General features: G+C 40.7%; 1 protein-coding gene across 1 annotated transcript in view; it reads left to right on the top strand.

The window, feature by feature from the left end:
• The window catches only part of KIF26A (kinesin family member 26A), a gene marked incomplete at its 5' end in the record, with an annotated part of 62,446 nt that overhangs the window by 929 nt on the left and 37,732 nt on the right, over positions 1-23,785 (top strand). The window contains 1 exon segment of the mRNA XM_008941014.1: positions 13,858-14,024. Coding sequence (XP_008939262.1) covers positions 13,858-14,024 — 167 coding nt within the window.

Raw genomic sequence — 23,785 nt, 5'->3', positions numbered from 1 at the left:
ATTTCAGCAGGTGCTGTTGATAGACTGTGATGGAGAGCATTAATCTTCCGGTTAGATGTGCTGCAAAACAGTTTGCTGTAAAGGAGGGCGTTCAGAGGCTTGCTGCAGAACCACAGGCCTGTAAATGTCATTGCACTTGGATTTTAATCATTGATGTTGATTTCCTGTATTCTGTGTATATTTTAAGAACTCTTGTGGGGAAGGGAAAAAAGCTTTATAGAGGTACATGTTACCTTTAAAAGCAAGTTCATTACAGATTTGTGACTATCTACAGAACCATGCTAAGACAAATAATATAGTGACTAGGTTTGGCTAAGATTTATTCCTAAACCATTTTCACATGGTAGTGAACAGGGGAGTGTGTACTAATGGTGAAAAGTGTATGAATAGAAGTCAGAGCTTACACATACAGGTTTTGTAGCAGATCTTGCGAGACCAGGTGTGTTGGTGCTAGACAGCTTTAAATTTAGCATAATGCCTTATGTGCTGTTGTATATAAACACTACCTAATATTGCTTCATAGCTTTATCTGGTTGAGTTCCAAGATCCTCAGAGATAAATATTTAAGAGTGCTGCTGTGTGACAGCACTTTTACAGGGTGGCTGTTGTTTCCTTACAGAAAAGGCTTGTAGATGTGGTTCCCCCTCCCATGCTTCTCTCTCATTTGGAAATTTGTGAATGCACATGCATCCCACCTTTTAGGGGTCCCCATTTAAATCCAGTGAATCTCCACTGATGTTGGAGTGCTCTCTGATATTAGATTGAGAAGGGAAAAAACTGGCACATTCAACTCTTCATGGTTTATGAGGAGTTGTTGCTATGAGTTATTTTCTCTAAAATGCTGCTCCATGCATTAGGGATCAATTTGGCCAATGTAAGGCATACGATATTACATTTTTAATTATCCTTTAAATTCTGTGTATATCACAGAAATGTAGGGGAAAAAAAAATGAAGCTACAGGGTTAGGAAGCCTGCACACTGTGAAAGCAGAAGTATTTCCATTTCTCTGCTCATTCCTTGCCTGCCCTTATTCTTGTCTTAAATAATTTACTAACAGCCAGCTCCAGCTTTCTTCCTGCTTAACCATGCTGACTGATAGATGTGGTTTTCTCTAACCACTGCATTATTCCAAGATAAAATTGAGTTGCCTCATTTAACCCCTGTGAAGGAAAAATGTGTATAATGTTAACAGAGCTTAAGTGTGATCTAGAAATGTGCAAACAAACTTAGTAGCCTGGAAACACTGACCTTTAATGAGAGGACAAACACTGTTAGACTTGGGTGTTGGAGGCTGCTTGGATGTGATCCAGTCATCTGCAAAAGACAGTTTAGAAGCAGTTTTTGGAGAGAAGATTGTGTCAGTTGGGGTTGTGATTTTTTTTTTTTTTAAATTTATTAATTTAAACCCAAGTATAGTTACTGAAAACTGTGTTGTGCATTTCTTCCCTTTTTGTCTCTGTCTGAATTCTCCTACTTCCTTTTGTATTATTAAGAGCCTTGTGTCTGATGAAACTATTTGGGTGGATCAGACGGAAAGTGCTTCCCCTATGCTTTTTCCCTGAGGAATCACAGGTGTCGAAGGAAACAGGATTGAAGGGATTTCAGGAATCAGCTAGTAAAGCCCTTGCCTAGGACAGCATCCACTGAAGGACATTATTGCACAGTGCTCATCTTGCCTTACCTTTCAGTTTTGTACTGGGATTCTCCAAGTTCCATTGATAGTCAAGTCTGAACTCCCTTTCCTATGAGAAAAATTTACTTTTTTTTTATTTTAAACTCTAGCTAGAGAGATGATTTTGGCAATCCTTTCCTGAAGCTGGAAGTCAGGGTTTAGGTTTAAGATTAACCCAGGAGAGAATTGTGGATATACATACTTCTAGAGATGTCTATCTTTAGATACTTTTCCCATATTCTTCTAAGGCAAAGCTGGTCTGGCTAGAGGAATTCTGGAGCAAGAAGAATTGCAGCAGAGAGGACAGCAGTGAATGTGCTATTTATTATGTGTAATGTGACTACATCTTTGCCATCATTTTGGGCAAGATACTGTACAGATGCCAAAGAAAAATATGGACCCTTTCCCAGGGGCTCTACGCTCTTGGTTGTGATATGAGTTATTTCAACCACTCTGTGAATAACCCTGTTTCCCAGGGAATTTACTTTTGCCGTTTTCTTACCAAGAGGGTTTTTTTGAAAAAAGTGCTGAACGCCCTGGTAGGAAACTGTTACCCAGGTGCCTTACCTCTCAGTGATTTAACTCAGTACTGCATATGAAATTAATGTAATTAATTTTCTAAAGTAGGAAGATGGACATGGATAAAGTCTGGGATTCATCTCGCCTATTTTTAGCTGCCGAAAAGATGTATGTTTATTCTAAGCTGATTACCAAGGCTTCCTTTGTAGTTGTGGGAGAAAAACAGGCATGTCCAAGAGGTGCTTTGCCTTTCTCATCTTGGATGTCTGTCTTGTCTCACCTTGTCTGCCAGAGGGGCCTGTGGCTTTCTGCTGATGCTGGTTGAGCCCAGGTGGGTCACGCGGAGCAAACCGTTGTGTGGGCAGCCGACATGGGATGCCATGAGCACAGTACCTTGTGGGAGTGCAAATACATCTCCTGCCAAACCTCAGGAGACTTAATAACTACAAACATTTCTTGAGGATCCATATTTTTTATTTATGGTTAGTTTTAATAGTGGCAGTAGTGGAATTGGCTGTGGAGAGAAAAAAAAATGACTTGATTTCTGCGCTTCTCATCTCCCTCCCCAAACTCGCATGTATTACCTTGTAATGTCACTTACGGTTGCAAAAACACTTCTGGGCTGAATGCCGGGGGTCAGAAGTGCAGGACATTGTAAATTTTTAATATATGTTTGGAGTTCAAGTGTGAAAATCCATTATATAGATTATAAATTTTTTGAACAGGAATGTGTCTTCAAAGCGTAGTGTGGGTGCTGTTCAAACCTAAATAATAACCGTGGGCTTTGGGAGCTGTGAAGAGGAACAGTAATTAAGGATCTGGAGGAAGGTCCAGGGAGGGGAAGACTAGGATTGCAACCAAGGTGCAAAAGGTGAAGATGTAATCAGCTGCTTTACCCAAGTGGCCTGTTGTGAAAAATTGCGAAAAATAATCACCAGTAGCAGTGATAAGTAGTCTGACCAGTGAGCATTGTGGAGGGGAGGGAGCTGATATAACTCTGGGTTAGACAGCTGATTTGTAGTGGATGACTGACAACTGTAATTAATAAACAGTTTTATATTAGTGTTTTTAATTCTAGTCCTGACAAGTGAATATAAGGTTACTACTTCAATGAAAAAACATGTGAGCAGTACTCAACATTGCCACTCTAACACAGAAGCAGAGAAGTGAGGGGAGTTTAGGCTTCCTAGATGTGTTTGAATCTGGGTGAGAGGTAGAACATTAAAACCACTGAAAATACCTTGTATGCCTATTAGAAGCTTCTGCATGTATTGTGGAAAAAGGTCATACTTTATGCTTTCAATTGACAGTGTTATTAGTATGCAGTGTTATGTACTGCCTAAAAGTGGTAAAGTAGCCATGCCATGTGCTATAACGACATCACAGTGAAATAAAGCTTGTTTTGCAAATTGCTTTTTCTTTCATCTTAACTAAAATGAAAACCTTGCCACACTGTATTTCTAGTTTGAATATATACAATTGACTATAGGCAAAATATTGTGGCTCCTTGAATCTTCACCAGTTTCTAAGTTGCCTTAAATATATAGCACAAAATGTACCATTTGGAAATTGGAAAAGTTGGAGCAGAAAAACTGAAAGTGACCTAAGTAAAACTTTTAAAACATATGCAATTAAAATTGTAAATTTATCAAAAGTCCAAAGTATGTCTTTGAGAGTACTTGCAAATTTAAAGTTGGTATAAGTTTATAGCCTGCTTCAGTGGGGTTCAGGGAGGAAGGGTTCACCCACAATATGTGTAAATGGGTGCATATACTCTGAAGTGAAAGGAGTTGTGTTCATTTGTTTTATGTGAAAAATCTCTGAGTTACTTTAGTCAGAATACAAGCTTTCCTGTAGTTCCTAGGGATAAGTCTTCTTCTTACCCTAATCTTAACCAGATGGATTCATCTGGGGGTAGTTTAGCCTCTGTTGACTTCCCTTAAATCCTCTTTATTTGTTTATAGCAAGGATGGCTTACATGTTGCTTAAAAGATGCAATAAAAAGCTGACTGTGGAAAACAGAACGACAAGATTTACTTTCTAGCATTTACTTTTTTTACTTTGATAAATGTCATGCTAAATGGATTTTAAAATGAATTTAAAAAATCCTTCTTGATAGGTTTCTCAGTGACCTTTTATTAATACAATGCATGAAATATATTTTGTAATGATACAATTAAAATATAGCACTTTGACCATTAATCTTGTCTGTGAGACATCTGGATGACTTTGAGCTTTGGGACATTTCTCAGACTCTATCACATCCTGATTCTGCAGAAGTTGGTATGAAATACCAAACAGCTGGTGGGGCCAGGGCTGCATAGAGGCTTTTCTGTTTTCCCTTTAGCTTTACTGCTGTTGGTGTTACTGCTCTTGTAGAGAAAGTACATAAAGGAAAGGGGGTGGCAGAAAAAAAACCCAAACTGAACTTCAAAGTTAGTGTTGGTCACTCTATGTAACAAGTCTGAACAGCAGAAGGAAACCTTTTGATCCAAGCTGCTAAATGCTTTCTCATACTAACCTAATTTATAGCCCCCATTGAAGAGACCTTTCCTGAGACTGTTCAGTCTCAGCTGGGCAGTGACGCCTTACATTGTGCTTTGCTGCCTTAGCAAATGCAGGTGTGAGGTGTGATGTGGGGGGATGAAGCTGGTGCCAGTGCCATGTGTTCAGAGTCAGTGGCACCCTGCCTCAGCAGCCAGGTAGAAGCCCAGCTTAGAAAGTGTGGGTTGAAAAATCAGCCTTAAATGTGCGGATAAAAATGTAGATTGCCCCCAGTGTAGGATGCTGAAGGTGAAAATGAGGCTACTTTTTAGTGTATTCGCAGGCATCACAGTGATTTAGGAAAAATGTTGGGAGTTGACAGAAAGGGTATTGGCTACAAGATGGAAGTGAGCATTTTCTTGGGTGAGGGTGCGGATTGCGTCTCTCGATATTATGGATTGGACACTTCTGCCATAGGATTAGTTTTACAGTTGTAGGTTAGGGTAACTATTTCCAGGACTCAGTCCCTTCTCAGGATCAAATTACCACCTGAAAACAGTTTTTTTGATCCTTCACCCCTCCAGGCTAAGCAGTTGTTATTACAGCTCTCACAGGGAAACAAGTCTATACTTGCTGTTGTTGACAATTGAAGTCAACAAGCAGTAATAAAGAATGTTGGCCCAGACTTCACCTGTACTCATCAGAGGTAGGTTTAAGACAAGCAGATTTTAGAGATTATGTGCAAATGATAATCTGCTGAATTTATTTTTGGCCTGTAAGTAATTCTCTCATCCAGCAAGTGTATCGTAAGCCACACAAGTTTAAAAAAATCCCCTCCTTTTTTTACTTCAAATATTTAATTTTTCTACTCTTGGCTTTCTACTCTGGCCTTTTCTGTTCACTCCCCTTCAGCTTCTTTTGCTTCCTGCTAGTCCATTCAGACTGTGCACATGCTCCACTATGAATTCTCCCCATGGTTGTTAGACTGGTTGCTAATCAACACATCCCATGCCACCCTAACTTTAGAAACCACCTTACAAGGAAGGCCTACATGTTCTGTCTGGAGCTCAGAAGTGTCTTTCAATATTTGAGGAAGACTCTGTGTATCTGATGTAGAAGTGCTTTTATGAAGCTACCACTACATGGGTTGTTAAGGGTGGGCTGCAGCTGAGTAACGCTCATTGGTTTCAGAGGTGAATGCAGCAGAGAAACCAGATAAATTCATGCTGAGCTCAGACCTTAGTTGTTTGCAGGCTCGTGGAGAGCAAGTCTTTGCAGTGGTCTCCATATACCCCATGGAGGGAACCAATTTGCATGGCTGGATGCACGTGTGGGGTGCCCAATCTTCCTGCTTTTGTAAAACAGGATTGAACATTGTACATGTTAAATTCAAAGTGTTTTTCAAAACATTTGTGCCATGGGCTGTCTACTGGAATTATGGCATGTTGAGGCTCTGGGCCTCCAGGTAGCCAAGCTGCGTGCAGTGTGAGCATTGCTGAAAGCGTTTCCTGTTGTTTTGTGGCATGAGCAGCTGAGCACACGGCAAATATTGGTGTTCTTTGCTATTTGCAACTAGAATCACTGAACTGCCCTGGGTGGTAGCTTCTGAAAGGAGGTTTAAAAAGCTTCAGTAGAAAATGTATCTCCTTTTCTGTTTCAGCACTTGGGAGAGAATTTATGATGTATAGATAGAGTTCATAGATGTTTCAAGCACTTTGTATGTGTGTGTTTAATGGAATGGATTGCCACTTTACTGAACATAGCATCAAATCAGCTCTGTTAATTGAAAAAGATTTTTCACATTATTGCTAATGATGTGACACAGTTTTGTTAGAGATGGTGCATAAAATAGTGCTACTTGAAATGACATTAATGTATGCATTTAAATTCCTCTTTTTCCCATTTACGTGCATTATTGATTTTATTTCATTGTTGAGGAGATAATGGATTTATAATTAGAATACAGTCACCGTAATCAATGATGAGATTATTAAACTTATAAATAGAACTCTAAAACTACGATGAGGTAATTTCCCAGTGTAATGAAGGATCAATAATTAGGGGTTTGCTTTGAATTCGAATGCAGTACTTGTAAGATACAAGCATGAAACACTTCTAGGGAAGTGAGTCCATATAAATTATGATACAAACTGATGTTGTGGTTGGGCATTTTCCAAAGCTGACATTTTATTATTGCTACTTTTGTTTGGTGCCCAAACACTTATGAGTTAACTCCTCTTGGTTTGCATAGATACAATTATCTCAAAACTGGATGAGTTTGTTCTTTTCTGATACCTTAGTTGAAGGGAGCATTTTAAAGGTGCTGTAGACAGGAGTCAATTGCTGTGGTTTTGGTGGTGTTAGACAATATAACCTGCCATTCAGAACTTCCCCTTTCTGCTTCTCAAAAGTGATGGTGATAAAGTAGGGCAAGGCAGTTGGCTGTTGCAGAGGGGAATGGCAGCGGAAAGACGAAAAGGGGAGTGGCACTTGTGATGCCTGGCTTGGGGAGGGTCTGGGTTTAGTTGGTCTGTGCAGAGTAGCTGTCGTAGACATCCCCTTGAGTCTTACCAGCCTCCCCTGATGAGTCCAAAATACTCATGGGGCAACCTCCTGTTACTAGTTCAGCTAAGAAAGACCAGTGAAAAGATTTTATGGGAATGATAAGAACATCAGAAATATCATTCTGGGTCTCAGCTGCAGGCTGTCTAGCCCAGGGCTGTCCCCAGCAGTGGAGCTGGAAGTGGTGTTTAGGGAAATGTATGGAGCCTGGCTGCTTTCTGCAGTCTGCTCATGCTCCTCAGCATGTACACTTGGGGAAGTCTCAGGGACGCATCCCTGTCTGTTCCCTTTAGTGTCTGCTTATAGGCTTGGTGTAGAGAAATTTATCTGATTCCTTTCTAACTCTGCTGACACTCTTTGCCTCCACAGCCTCTTATGTCAGCAGGTTCCATGAGTTCACTGTCCCAGTGCAAAGAAATACTCTTTTTCAGCTTACCTACCACCTCCATGACTTTTTAAACCTCAGCCGACTGCCCCTCAGCCTTCATCTCTCCAAAAAAGAGTCCCAGCTTCTTTCATCTCTCTTCTTGAGGCAGCTACTCCCATCTTCTTGACCATTTACTTGCTTGTCGCTGTCATTTCCCTTACTCCACTAGCCCTGTCTTGAGATGCAGCACTAGAGCTGCACCTTGTACTCAGTATACTAAGTATGTGGACACCCTCTTTGTTCTTTGTACCCTGTCTTGTGATGCCCAAAAGTTCTTTGTGTGTGTTTTTTTTTTTTTTTTTTTTTTTTTTGTAGCTGCTCCATGTTGATTTTTGGGCAGTTCTTCTGGAGTTCCTCATTACTGCCATGACATTTTGCTACTTGAAAGCACTTTGGGACATCTGTAGGCTTGCAGATTTCATTCTAGTCATGGTGAATTATGACTGTCTGGATTTCACAGCTCCCACATGGAGAGTAAACAGCAGGTCAGCAGGGAACAGCCACAAGAGAAAAAAAAAACAGCAATCTTCAGAGATCCATCTCTAATGTGGGACCCCAGTGTCCTTCAACAGAGCTGTCCCTGTGCTTGCAGGCTTAATGCTGCCTTATGAGCTTGCCTGTAACTGAATCTTCTCTAGATTTGGGTGCACTGAAGAACCAGTTTTCCCTTCAGATAATGAGGGCTTGAACCTCTTTGAGAGAGAGACTAGTCAATGGGTGCCTTGCATGTGGTAGCTGTCAGGCAAATTGATCCCAGGGGATGTTCTCTTTAAAGTAGTTACATCTAATATACAAGCAGTTCAAGCCCGACTGAAATAGAAATTAGGTGTGACAGTCTTGGTCAACCTTTGCCTTTATTTCACGACATAATGTGTCAATCATTATAACAATATAGTGATTGTAATAATAGTGTAAGACTTGTAGTACTTGGGAACATGGTTGTTCTGTTTTGCTGAATAGAGAGTAATTAAGGCACAGTGAGATTTTGGTTGAGTTGAGACCTAGAGTTATTGAGAGATTTGTTGGAGAGTCAGGTCCGTGACATGAGTTCTCTCTGTTCAAAGCTCTGTATATCTCTTGTGTTTTGCTGCTGTTAAAGACGTATCTGGCCTGTGGAAGTCAGTCCTAATGGAAAAGCATTTGTCTCCTTGTAGGAAGGCCAATCCTAAGCTGTCAGAAATTTGCATTATTATGAGCTGGTTAATGAATTCCTTTGCTTGCTCATACCAGCCTCTGACAAAAAGCAGGGATTCAACTATATATTTGTCCACTTGAATAAGCAGTTCATTTTAAATTTTGACCACAATGGTAAATTAGAACACCCTGAGCAGTACACAGCTATATTTTTTGGCTTTGGAGGCTATAACTACTCTAATACATGTCAGGAAGGAGGGCTCTGGGCAACACTTTCTGATGCTTGCCCAAAGGTGTTAGAAGAAATGGTTCTTCTAGCCTGGCTGTTCTAAGTCCACTGCACTTTGCATTTAAATTGAAAAAGTCCCATTTTAAGAGTGTTTATGTACAGCAGATGTATCTACATCCCTCTTGATAGCCCCTTTTTGTGTCCTCCTGACTGCACAAATAAGACGGTGAAGTTCACGTGAATGTTGTTTAGATAGCTGTGAAGAAAAAAGAGTGTCACTTGCAGCTTCTTTTGGTGCTAGTGTCCTGAATGGCTGAAATGTGAAGTAATTTGTCTATTGCTGTCTGATGGCATCTTTGTGTTACCAGAACCCTGGCTGTAGAGACCTTCCAGCCTGACAACCTGGGCAGGCTGAAGGAAGGAATGGGCATTTCGTAGATGAAAAAGGCCTGCCCAAGTCCTGCCTAAAACCTGGATGTTTGTCAAGTACCAAGGAGCATGGTTTAGGAGAGATCTGTGTCAGACTGAGATGAAGAGCCCCTGACCAGAAGGGAGCAAGCTGTTGCTTCTCCATCCTTGTACTGCCAAGGGCACCAGCACTGGATGCAGCTGCGTGCATGTGTCCTGCAGTTGAAAGATGAGGTCCTTTCTGTGTGTGAAGTACAGAATGCTGGTGGATTTTGGTGGTGAAGATCCATACCCTTAACCTGTTTTAGTAATTCAGATATTAGTCTGAAAACCAAGGGCCCTCAGGTTGTCTTTGGATCTCCTGTTTTACTTTACAGTCTGTGACTGTAAGCAGTTGGGCCCTCCTGTTTCTATTGAATGCTATCTGTGATTTTTCTCCTGCCTCATCTTCAGATATCAGTGGTAAGCCAGGCATTAGCAACCCCTGTAGCTGAAAACCTATTTTGAGGGAAGGGATATTATGCTTTGTATTTGATTTACATTGAACATGAGATATGTGTAAAAGTCTGAAACTACAGGTTTGGGCATTCTTGTTACCACATTGCAGCTACAGGTCACAAAATGACTATAGTAGTGTATTGTAGTTCTAAAATGCCAATGTTATTTTATAATGAACCCTGGCAGAAGCCTTCTCAAATATCAGTAAAAAGTTTATCCAGAACATGCTTCACTTCAACCTGGTGTATGTTGTGCTGTTAACTTCACCTAGTGCTAGTTAGTCAGGAGGAGACATTTCACACAGAAGACATATGGAGGACTTATCCAGCTTATGAGAAAGAAGGGTCTTTAGTATGAGAGTTGTCCAAATAGAGATTTACATTATGTTTCTTCCAGTTAGTGGTAGTGGGTCATAAGAGTTTTAGCATGAATCATTTAGGGGGAAAATTACTGTTTTATCATATACAAACATATTTAATATATTCCATAATCATTAGATCAGGCAGTTTTTACAACTTAATTAGCTGTGACATTCTAGTTTGAAGGGGAAAATAGTAAGCTAATGCAAATACTCAAAATTCTGTATGTTTGCTTGCTGTTCAGAAAGGGGTAAATATAACATAAAAAGAAAAGGAAAAAAGTCCCCCCAGTACATACTCAGGCTTGACTTTGCTGGAGCCTCACTTGCAATGCCTTGTTGAAGCCCTGTTGAATGCTTTCATTTTTTGAAATAAAATAAATTGTATTGGGTTCTGACTCTGATTACACAGATGTGTGTCAGACTTGTTGACACTTCCGTAATTTTGTGCAGTTCCTCCTCTGTGAATCTGTTCTTGGCACTTACATTTGGACACCGTATCTGGTTACTTTCATTTGCAGATCTGCTCAGCCTTCTGGTTCTCCCTTACCTTGACAGTACTATCCTGGCATTGATTTATTTGTATCTAGAATGTTAATATTACCACGTTTTTCTTGCCTGTTACCAGGCACATATTTTGCATGCATTGCAGAGACAAAGTGGCAGCAACCTAGCTTGGCTTTTTTGGATGCCTGGACAGAGGTCAATGTCCAGAGAACAGAAATGTTCAGGAAACTGGAAACATTATGGCTTAGTTTTTGGCTTTGCACTTCAAACTTATAAAGAGCTTGTTAGGGTTGTAATTGTCCTTCAGATGGTAGTGGCCTGACAGCATGCTGTGTCCCTGGAAATTTTACCTATGGCCAACTTCTCTACAGTGTAATTTTGGACTAGTCTGACCTGTGTAAACCTGGGCAGATGTTTCCTGCCATCTGGTCATGGGGAATGTGTGTGTTGGGATTTGGGGATGGGGCAGGGGATGCCCCTGCTCTGCCCATCACACCTCCACAGCCTGGGGTATTAGGTTGCCTATGTCTCTTCCTGCCCTTTCCCCCAGCCTTTGGCCATCTTAACTGGGAACAACTCCTGCTGTCATTATTTGTTGTGGCCCTGCCAACCTCAGCTGTGTGTGTGGATGCTGCCAGCCAAAATGCAGTGTGTTTATCTCTGCTTCCACGGCCTCAGGATGAGCACTGGGACCCAGTACCGAAACCCTCCTATCCATGATGGAGGGGCCGAAATGAAGTACAGAGATGTCAGTCATCCCTGCATGTACAAAACGCTTGGTGTGACATTTTCAAGTGTTGTCCTTGCTGTGCTCTCACTAGTACCAGTTTTCATGTGGTTTTGTAGAGAGTAGAAGGAAGGGGTCTATAGAGCTGTTTTGGAAATCTTTCCTTTGAGGATTGGGTGTTTTCCAGAGGGTTAATGGCTTTTGCCTGTCAAGCCTTTTCTTAGAAAATTAAACCAAACATCTCTGGATGCAGAGACATACGACACTGTAAACTTTCAGTGCAGTCAGTAACACTGACTAGTGACTGTCTAGTGATCAGGTTGTAGTTTCTGTGTTTGGTCATGAGTGATTTGATGAAGATTTTGGAACTGAAGCGCCATTCCCTCTCAGCTCAGAGAGGTCAGTTCAGACGTCACATTGGATTTTTCCTAGTCTGTATGTTTTTCCCCATGCCATATGCTTTCTGTGACTGGTATAGGTCAAGGCCACACATTTATTGCTTCAATGATCAAGTACCTGCTTTATTGACCACCTCCAGGACCTCATTACCCCATCACTTAGTTTTAAGCAATTAAATCTGGTCCTTTTCCAAGCATCCCCATTCCTGGCTGTCAGTGCCAGTAGATCATGGATGGGATAGACGCTTTTTAAGCGTGCGTTCCTTCCATAACATTTCTTTGTGCCAGTCTGGATATCTAGCAGTGCTCAGTCTCTGCCTTTCTGTCTGTGTCACTAAGAAATCTGATCTCATGAGACTTCTGTATTACAGTCAAGAGTTTTGCAGAGGGTTATTCAAAATTTCCAGTTAGGCTTCTAGCGTGAGTAGCTTTGCTAGGATTAAGTTAATCTGGATGAATTTTCTTGTGTGTCTCAGCCTCAGATCTCTGAGGTGAGCTCCATAAAAGTATTTTTTTGTGTAGCAGTCTATGGTAAAACATTAGTCAGCCAGTCCATAATACTGATAATAGTATTAATCTTTGAAGAGCAGACCTTCAAAAGAGCTGAGTGTGCTTTCTTCTTGTTGACTTTGGGAACTGGGTATTCAGCATTCAACCTATGGGAATGAGCTCAGATGAAACTCCAGACGGTCTTTCATGTACCAGTTGAGTACTACTTTCTTTTACTTGGTACCTAATAACCATGTTGCCTCGGTTCTCATGAGAAAACATCTGTTTGGGTTGTCAGTGTATGAGAAAATTGAGGGTGTGTACATAACTGGGAATGCCCCACTACCATGTCTGCATATCTGTAGCTGTAAAATATGATCTATAGCAGCACAAAATTTAAAATTTGGTGGCATCCCAGGAAGTATTTAATTGCATTTGTGCTTCATTACAGGGCTGTCTCCTTTTCTGGAATTTATTTTGGCTAATTAGTTGGAAATGTCAAAGTAGTATTTCAGATGATGGAAGCATCATATATTATCATACATGAATCAATTAACTCTTTTGACAAATATTTATTGTGGTGTCGTCTTTAATTAAATCTTCAGTAGTCCTAGACACAGAGCAGGTTCTTCCGAAAAGGAGGCCTTCTCAGCACTGTCAATGAGAATTTGACTGATAGGGCTTAATTGAGCTTGGTACTGAAAGAGTTGGTGGCCTAAAACATGAAGGTATCGACATGACACAATTTCACAATACAGATATCTGGTATTCTGGCAAAATCCCAAAACAATTGTTCCTCTTCAAACTCTGTCTCAGATGCCGCAGAAGCATTATTCTGGAGAAGATGCATCTACAGTCACTATTGTTCTTCCACTGGAATGATTTTCATGTACATGATGTACACTTGTGCTGCTAAGATAAATAATACTGCAAAGCAGGGCTGTATATATATTTTAAACAATCAATTTTTCAAAAAAATTTAGTTCTTGTGGTTATTCATGTGGAAACATGTTACAAATGTGACTGTTTAGTTAGTTCCCCTTAAACAGATAGGTCTTGAAGATGATGTGCCACTGAGAAATAACTCCTGGCAATTATAACTGAACCAGATAAACAGTTCTGCCAGCTTCCGAATAACACTGTAAAACAAAAGGGTTCTGCTTTTCATTTTCCATTTCTTCATTCCTGTCAAACTATTTAACTGTGCATTACCCATCACAAAGGGTCTGTGTTCTTCTGCTCATCTGCTGTGGTGATGGTTTTCACCTTCTGTGTTGCAGAACCTACTGTGGTATGCTTGTCCAGCTGTATTGCTCCTCAGCTGATGCTGATCTTCAGCTTCACCCTTGCAAAGACACTCTTTGGAAGTACTGCCTGAGATTTCTTCCTGTCATGGCCATTCAGCAAGTGTATTAACCTGTAGGTATGTTTTTATTTTTTTCAGCCAGAAGCAGCAGCAGAAGGTGGCCGAGATGGTCCCAACGTTCAGATCAGCTCAGGGCAGAACAACGCTGACCCTGTGGGAGCAGGTGGCCTGGCAGCCTCCCAGAGTGTGGTTACTCCAGCTGGGGTCTCGGCAGGTACCTCAGCTGCAGCTTCCTTCTTCATAAGGTAGTTTTTTGCCTTTCTGGTTTCTGTAACTGGTCGTGGGTCTTCAAATGGCTGTGAAATGCTGTTGAGTATTTGCCATGGTAGAGAGTGTAGTGTGTGGTGCTGGTTGCTGAGAGGTGGAGTTGGTCACCTGGTCATGACTGTGGTTTTCCAAGGTTACTGGGGAGCAGGGATGTGGTGATGATGCTGTTTGTCTCTATGGAGACCTGAGCAGGAGCCTCTATTGACCAGAACCCAAGAAAATGTGTGTTGCTCTTTAGTCCTTAATGGCCATTTCCACCTCTGTCAAGACCGTTTTCTCTAGGTTTCCCTGGGGCAGAAGCTGACGTAACAGTTTATTTTTTTTTACTCAGATGTAAATAAAAAAAAGTTATACTTATCCATAGCCTAGTCTTTTTAAGCGAATAAAAAAATACTCATAGTTGGTAGCAACAGTAGTTAAAACAATTTAAGATTCTCTATTTTTTTTGTTTAGCAGTAGCACAGAACAGTCTTTTTTCCATTCTTAAGTCTTACAACAAAAATGATATGTTAGTTTTGTTTGTGAAATGTTTGTTGTAATTAGCAATGTTGATTAAATGCAATACGCTGTCAAGCAGATGGTATTTAAAACAACAAAATTCAGGGCTTTGTACTTGCATTCCAAACTCCTTTTTTAAATTCAGAACTGAACATGTTTTGAGACAATATTGAAAAAACGTATGTCTGTGAATGGCATTAAAGTCAAATTTATGCACTAAGTGAGGATCTTTACCATGTAATCACGATGGTAATTGTATTGTTTCCTTTTTCTTGATCTTTAAAACATTTTGCACCATTAAATAAATCATGTTTACTGTAAGTTACAATCTGACCTCAGAGGGTGCTTAGCTTCTGAGGTCCTGGTTTTTAGAAGAACACAGTACAATGAGTCTTAAGCATTATATGCCCACATATCACAGTCTGTCTGAACACAAGAGGTGGGAAGATGACTGCTCCAAGAGTGTAAGTTAACGTTCTATCTCTGTGCTAAGTGCTGCAGGTTTAAAAGTCAATACAGAGACTGGTTGCCTACAGAAGATGATTTGTTTCATTTTAAAATAGGTGTCTGAAATCAGTCGGAGTGGAGAGGAAAGGTGAGGGGAAAAGCTCAGACATCTTTTTTCTCGGTTAGTTAACTAAACAAGGACAGATGAATCCTCTCTAAAGAATCTAGACTGGACAGCAGCACAGCTTTCATTACCGTTTTTCATACTGTGGATATGAACAGTGTGATTTAGCTTAATCTACTTCTGTATTTATTTCAGTGTGAATCTGTGTGTCAAAGGGAAACATAAAGACTGTCACTGACACTGGGGAGTCTGGAAAATAAAATACCCTCCTTGGAACTGAGATAAAGAAATCAGTGCCTAATAATCTGAAATAAGACCCCAAATCTTGTCTCCCAGTGAAGTTTCTGTCGCTGGTCAGGAAAACTCAGTACTGATTTTATTGTAAAGCGACAGATCCTTACTCATGATTGTCATTGGGTTGATTCAAAGATTCTTAAAGTCAGCAGCAAGACTGCAAATGGCATCCTTGTACATTGGATCAGGCCCTAATTGCTTCTCATGAATCTGTCTTTGTCTTGAGTGAATCAGAGTTTTATAGCTTTAGCGGCTATATGCTAGCTAAAACATTTTAAAATCCATTAGTACATTGCTTATTTCCTACCCATGTTTCCTCTGTTCAAAATTGATTCTCTTCAATTTTTTAACCAAAGAACAGGGGTAGTTGAATTCTTTTCTTTCCCCACAAAGCACTTGTTTCTTTTTTTTTGTCGTGGTTTTTAGAGGGAGAGATTAAAGTGAGAAATAATTTTTTTTTCTTGAACAGTTATCAGTTACCTGAAAGCAGCTTATCCAGGGACCACAGTTATAGGGGTATCAACAGTTTGGGCTGTTTTTGCTCAGCGCTGATGGGCTCTCAGGCTTTTATAGTCCAGCCGTTCCTTTCTGGTCTCCTCTGTCCCTTTGCAGCATCCAGCCTGGACCATGCTGAGGAAGGAGGTCATTCTTCCCTTCAGTCCTTTGCAGCAGCATCTACTTCCCTGTCCTTTGTGTCTCTGTTCAGCTAATCCTCTCTAAGCAAGCACCTAGAGAGGAAAGAGGAGTCATGACACTAGTGTTATGTTGTAGACTCCATTCATTGTATTTGCTGATTGTTCCCTTACCATGTTTCGCTCCTCAGCCACTTAAATCCTAAACTTCATAGCAAGGCCAGTGTGTTACTGGTGTTATGCAGAGCCTGGCACATTTTGTTCTTTCTTCTCTACTGGAATAAATGCAAATAATGTATTGATAATCACATGCATGTATATTTATTTTTTTCAAATCATTGGCCTCTCTTTGACCACATCTACTGAGTATCTCCATCTTTTTACAAGAGCTCTTTTGTAAAAGGGGCTGGATTGGGACGTCAGCTTGGGAAAAGAGCTGTTTTGTCATGGAAATAAAGTAGCTAGACAAAAATCTGTGTATGTTAGCATTCAGTGTATTGGGGTGCAGGGTTAGTTACTTTGGAAGACAAAGCCTTCATAGGGTGCCTGTGGAAACTGCATCTGTGATTTCCTTAGCAGTAAAACACTAAATACAAATTTATCTTTACATGAATGAAGGATCCCAGTCTTGTTTTTTCATGAAACCATGTTAACTGTGTTTGTACAGGTCCTAGCACAATTAGCTTTTGGGCAGTGGCATGGTTTCCCGGCAGCCAATAAATGTCTTTTTCACATTAAAACTGGAGTCTTTATTTGGTGAAGTAATACCCTTGGACTCTTGATTGTGAGCTGTCTTGTGCCTGGGAAGGGAAGATATCTGTGAAGTTTATTTTTGGTTGGTTAGTTTTTTTTTACTCCAGTTTGTTCCTTATTGAGAACTTTGTGTTTGTAAGGTCACAGACTTAAAAGACTGTCCAAAGAGTTCATGTCCTCACCTGGAAAATAATAGCTAAGAGCTGCAGCAAAATGTTTATGTTGTGATAAGAGAACTATGGTTAAAATGATGATTTTGAAGATAGTCTTTGCAGTGAATGCACTGATTTTGTTAAGCATATGTGCAGCCCAAATCTACATATTCATCCAAAGCTCTTTCTCATTTGTGTGTCATGTCTAATTTCTTCAAGCGTAATTATGTTCTGCTTTTAAAAAAAAAAAAAAAAAAAGTATTTTATTCATTACCTAGAAATGCAGAGTGTCTAGCATGGAAGTGCTAAGTATTCAAAATCAAAGCTAAATATTAGAGCCAGAAGACAGAAGCGTATTAAGAAATTAAATCAGTTTTAAGCTTTTTTCCTCACTCTGATCTGTCATAGGAGGAAAGGTCTGATTAACATCTGACTGTGTCACACAAGCAATTGCCCGACATTACTCAGTGGTCATGTTACCAAAGGACTGGAGGATTTAGCAGAAAATGCAGCTTCTCAGTAGGTCACTGACAGCATAAGAAAGCCACAGCAAAAATCCTAGTTTATAGACATAAGTAACTGTGAAGAGGCTCCCAGTTTACCCTTACAAAGCAGGAGGAGAAATTTAATCTTACATTCTTCAGATTTGAGAAGATTGCAGCTGGGCTTTGTCCCTTGGTGTGGCATAAGCTGTGCCTCACTTTGAGCTCCACACTTTGTACCTGTTTCTAGGTTTGTGGGGTTTTTTTTGTATAAGGAACCTGAACAAACTTTATGTTACTATGTGAAAATATGTGAGATAGTTGTAGGACCCTTCTGTGGGCTATGCTTGCAGCTAAGCAAATATTGGCATATTGTGGTACAAAGCTGCAATAAGCTGTTGGGTTTTTTGTCACCTGGACACCTGGTGAGGTGATGAAGAGAGGAAATGGTGTTTCCAAGAACAGGCAGGAGAAGGGCAGTGAGGAGGAGGAGAATGGGCACGCACTTGAGGGGAATAAATTAATGGACTACCTGCCAAAAAAGAAGATTCCACTCCCTTGCATCTGCTTGCTTTTGTTTGATGAACTGTCTTCCAAACATAGCACTGACAGATGTTCTAAAGTTTCTAAATCATTTGCAGTGTTGCTGGGTTCTGCTAGGTTGAAACCATTTAAGTTAATAAGTCTGGAGAATCACAATGGTGAATCACCTCCCTTATCTTTCCACTCTCATCATACTCTTGCATGTTTGGGAAAGCTGTGTCAATTTAGGCATGATATAAAACATTTCACATGATAGGCTTTTCACAGGCAGCTTTTCTTAACAAGAAAATAACATACAATCTCTGAGTAATGTAATTGAACATTTAAATTTAAGAGTTAAAATAAACAGGGTCGTCTTTTTCTAGATTCAGGATATTCCATCATATTTTAATGCCTGTGAGTTGTGGATTAAAGAATCTAATTATTCACTAATGAGCAGTAATGGTACGTATAAACTAAGGGTCACTATCCTATTACAGGCACCTGATGGTTCACTGATAAGCATTTGGTCATTAGATTGACCATAAAATATAGTCAATAATTGAGGTTACTCATAGAGCAGGCACCTTATCAGCTTAAGGCATGGTGGGACAGCTTGTCAGTACTCTGTGTACTGATTGTGCTGTGACTGAGCATATGATTAGGGTATTGAAGGAGCCTGTATCTAATGAAACTGTAGGAAAGGCATAGCAATATTAGCACAACCACTAAATGACTAATGTGTTTTTGTTCCAAGCCTCAGACACTTCAATTAGTTCCAATAAACTCTGATCTAGTGTAGCGGTAGGCAGAGAATTCAGCAATTTTGTGTACAAGCTTTCATTATGCTAGTCAAAATTTGTAACGTTTTGGGGACAGTTGAAATCTGTGTGGCATTGAATAAAAAATGATGGAAATAATAAAGGCTGCCGGTACCATTTTTACATCATTTTTGTCAGTTTTATTTTTGCATTCCTTTTAGATTCAAAACACTTTCTGAGACAATGCCTAGTGCCCAATTTTAAAAGATTAAGCTGACAGCAGCAAATCAGATGTCTAAATATTCTTTTTTAAGGTCCATTCATGCAGTTCATGTAGGCTCGTGCATATAGATCTAAACTTAGAACACGTTCCATAGCATTTTGTACCATATGGAACATTAGTCAAATAGTCTACTTGTTGAAGGCTTTTGTAGAGATATTGATTTTACTGTGCTTCAGACTGTTGCTGAGAAAATAACCTCAGAACCTATTCTTTTATGATTTTTTTTTCCATGAGGATGTCTTAACTTTCATAAATTATTTAATATGGTGAAGGATGCAAAATGCCTTTTGTCTTTCTGAACTGCTATTCAGGCTTCTGTGATATGGCCTTGGAAAGTAACCATAGAAACATGTTAAAAGCATCAACTGAAAATCAGTAGTTCAGTTTGACAGTGATGGAAATTCTGTGAAAGATTACGATGTATTAGAAACACTTGAGGCATATATTACTGCTAACCTGTTAAACCTGATTATGCCATGACTATCAGTACTTACAGAATTTAATGCAGGAGAAGAAAAGCATAAAGGAATGAATCATACTTTTTTTTTTTTTTTTCAGTTGCCATGTTTAAGTTGTTTCTGTCTAAATCACTTCATCCTACCGTCCTCTGTCCTGTTGAAAGCAAGAATTATATTTCTGCTAAGCTTATAATGTAGTTCACCAGTTCTCTGTGTGTAACAGCTGTAAACTTTTGCCCTGGACCCTGCTGGGATGCACTGGTATCCTGGCTTTGTGCAGAGCTGGCACAATTTAAATCTCTTTGACAGATCAAGTGGATAACTGGGTTATGAATAAGCAGTAGTTCACCAAAAGGTGAAGAAAATGTGTGACTCATTGGATCCTGAGTTAAACCTTTTTGTGCTGACCTGTGGTAGTTAAGCTAGCCTGTGAGGCTGAAACACAAGTGCTTGCTGTAGTTACAGGGAACCGTAGTAAGTGCTTGGTGAATGATGGGTCAAGGGAAGAAGCAGAGTCCCTTCCTAAAGCTTCCTCATTAGGCATAACCCACACCCAAGAAATCCTGTGCTGATGTGATATGGGAAAATTAAAATTGAATTAGTTACCTAGGAAGGTGGGGTACCAGTTCTTCCCAGTGAAGACTGCCTTGCTGACAAATCCACCATGCATGGGTTTTGGATATATCCCTGCTTTGCAGTGTCATAGCAGGGTCACAGGAGCTGCGGGGCTCCTCAGGAACAGGATGGCTTGCTGGCATTAATGCAGCTCCAGAGCCTCTCAGTGCATCAGCGCTTCTTCGTTTAAATGCCCCACAATGCCTCACTTTCTTGTGCCACTGTTTGGTTGCTGTTTGAAGCTGGTCAGGAGGTGGCTGAGCAATCTGTGGTTTGGTGGAGAGCTACAGATGTGCTGATGAAGTGGAGCATCCAGATGTTTTGGGGGAGTCAGATATATAATTAACCCCTTCCCTTTAATGAATCCATCCTCTGAATCTAGTGAGCTGGAGCAGCGTGGTCCTGTCAGTGTCCTCCCCACTGTATGGTGCTGGAGAGGGGGATGCCTTCCCAGTGCCCTTTTCCTCTCTGCATGGAGCCAGGGAGTGCAGGAAAATGTGCAAATGGAGACGGAGCGGGTGCCACCAAAGGGCTTGCCTCGTCTTGCCGGTGCCTTGCTGCAGCTGCTGGAATGTGGTTGCTACTGCCCCTGGAGAGTAAACGTGACCTGTGTGCAGCATGGTGCTATGCAGGGACAGGAGACGGGGCAGGGTGTGCAGCATTGTGCAGTATCTTGTATCATCTTAGGGCAGCTTAAGCTTCCCTAGTTGCTGTGGCAGCATAATACTGCCTATAATTAAGGACAAACAGAACAGTGCATGCTTTAGATATATCCTGTTTCATGCTAGTCTGTAAGGAGGATAAATTAGAAGATAAGCCTGAATTTAGTAGTCTTTGTTCTTGGAAACAGAAATGACTCTCAAGACAGCATGTTTAAGAGCAGCACATCATTACTGGTATCATTGCTAATAGTGCATCATACATTTACACAGTGCTTTATCAGCATAGGGTAAGCCAGCCTGCCTGCTATGAAGAGCTCATCCATGATGATTGAGACTGATGGGGCAAATGAAGATGAGAGACAGAGCTGTAGTTCAGCAAAGGAAAGAGGTAAAGGAATTGGAGTAGCTGAGAGTAGAGGGAAGGTGGAGTTTTGGACATTGGCTTAAATCAGTGCTAAAAGAATGAAAGATGTCCTGAAGGCCAATAGATCTGTGATTAGCATATGGTTATTTAATTGGAGGAGGGAGGCACTGAATGATCAGAGCCTGTGGTGAGGATCTGAAAGAGCCTCAAAGGGAACTGGCTGAGAAAGGGAGGATGGTGATTGGATGGAGCGGCACTGGGCATCTAGGAGTTATTGCCTTGTAAGATGAAGCTCCCTTTTATAGAGATGTAGAGATCTTTATATGAACCAAGGAGAGAGAGTGCAAGGCATCAGTGTCAGGGAGATGTTTGGTAGGAGAAGCCTTACCTGGACAGCACAGGCCACAGGGACTCTGTGGGAGCAGATGGGGTATGCTGGAGGTGGCAAAATAAAGAAAGGGAGCCTGGTGCCAACCAGATTGTTGGGAATTATGAAAAGGAGAAGATGGTGAAAGAAGGGAAAAACAAAATCTAATGATATGGGGACCTGATGGTGAGATCAGGATTTTGGAGAGGTTGTTCTAGGTCTTTACTCCAGCTTCATAGCAAAAGCAGAGTTGGGGCACAACAAAACACTTGCAGTGTCTCCTACTAACCAAATGTCTTACAGATCTTTATCATGTGAGGCCACTCCTGCGGAGGACTGGCTTTTGTCAGCCCTGATTGCCTTGATGGATGATAATACAGGAGGTTCTGGAGCACCAGAGGCAGGCTCTCCAGGAGATGTGGTGATGACTCTTTGAGCCGTTTTGTTTTGGTGGTTCAGGGCAGACTGCTGTTGCAGCAGTTAGTTCTTGGATTAGCTCTATATTCTGAGACATTAATGATGCTGAGGAGAAAGAGCAAAGCAGACTCTGTAAAACAGATGTCCTCACAGGCATGTCCGAGGGGAGAATCTGTGTCTTCAGAGCCACCCAAGTGTGAATTTATTTTTGGGGTAAATGGTGGTCAGTGGAAGGAATTTTAAACTAGAGAAAAGTCTGAAGTAATTGCAGATAATCTTGGCTACAGCCATGAAGGTATTTCTTCTTACTTTGTCCTCTCTCTGATCTTCTTTCCTGAACTTAAAATTTATCCCTTAATTTAAGGATTTGTCATGTGATCCTTTCTGTATTTTCTTGTTCATCCATAGCTGAAGGCACATGATTGTTCTATTTCCCTGAATATATGGAATCTCCCTATTGTCTGGCTATTAGTCTCTTTTCCCTTTGTCTTCTTCCTTTCTTTCTGCCATTCCTACATTGTCAAGAGGAACACTTCTCCTACCTCCCTCCCAGCCCTCCTGGTCTGCCTGTTTTTTGGTTCCTGGACTCCTGAACAGCACTGGTCGTTCTCACTCCATTATTTGGGGCTCCTCAGCTTGGTGGCAGTGGCAGCTGCACTGGTGCGTTTGCTGCAATGAGAACAGAGCATTCCATAGGTAAAATTATAACAGTGACTTTCCTATGGGGATGTAATTTGACAGTTTGCACCTGTTTTGCAACTTTATTAATGACTTTCAGACTCTTCCAATAGCATGTGTAACCATTTGAATACTTTGCTAAGACAGATAGACCTAGCAGGTAAAATGGTAAAATGAGACTGATAATTGAATATTTTGGTCTCATGGCTGAACTTGCAGTCAGTATAACACTGAGCTTATGGTGTGCAGGATGTGGTTTGCAGGGCAAATGGACACTCGAGTGACACTGTCTCTATTTTGAGCTAGACTCCTTTGCTTTCTTGTGCTCGTGGCAAAATAAGACATTCCACATTATCATTTATAACAAAAATGAAGTGTCAAGCCAAAATAATGTACCAGCACTATAGTTGCACTGCTTGATCAACTGCAGGATTACTCTGAAGATACTTTTAAATTCTCTGTGAAATAGCAGTGAGTTTTGTCTTTCTAAAACTTCCCTCTTCCTTCCTGCTGGAGGATGGGAGATGTTTCTTTTGGCAGGATGTTTCAAAGAGCTTAGCCAGTACCTCACTTGACATCAGTTAGTGCTGCTTTGCTGGTCATCACAGAGTGGTGCTCTTGGGGCTGCTTTCTGCTTTGTTGGGCTTTCTGTGTCCTCAGTGGTGGAGCTCACTTATTAAGAAGCACTGTCCTATGGAGTTTTTACTGGGAGGAAATGACTCAGTGGAAGTTAATCAGCATAAAATGAATCTAATCTAAATGTTATTAGTGAAGCTAGTTGGTGTCCAGGGCAAGCTTCAGAATATTCTGTAGTAATGTGTCTTGAGCAGGTGTTTAGGAGTTGCTTATTTCTGAGGAAATTTGAAATTATCATCTTTGGGTCAGAAATAGTCAAGTCTCTTCATCTGCAGTGATGGAAGAACATACATCTCACATTTTCCTGCTAAGTGGTATTTTAAATGGTGCTGCAATTTAAGCCTGTTTTACCTCTGAGAGGTATCATTTCAGTTAAATGACAGAATGCTGGACTTCAAGAAGCTGATGTGTCTGTCCTCTGTTTAAAAATACTCAGTGTGTGGGCATATGAGTTCTGTACTTGAGTGATTTCCACTCCATTATTTAATGCTGTCAGTGACCATTTAACTCGCTAACAGTAGGAATAAGTAAATGGCCCCCTGAGAACTTATTTGCTTGGCAGTGTAGGTGTCAAACCTTTGACTAAGTACCTGA

Source organism: Merops nubicus, unplaced genomic scaffold (genome assembly GCF_000691845.1).
Source record: "Merops nubicus isolate BGI_N331 unplaced genomic scaffold, ASM69184v1 scaffold20875, whole genome shotgun sequence".
Taxonomy (NCBI): domain Eukaryota; kingdom Metazoa; phylum Chordata; class Aves; order Coraciiformes; family Meropidae; genus Merops; species Merops nubicus.
The sequence above is the reverse complement of the archived record's forward strand: the minus strand, read 5'-3'. Positions and strand labels throughout refer to the sequence as shown.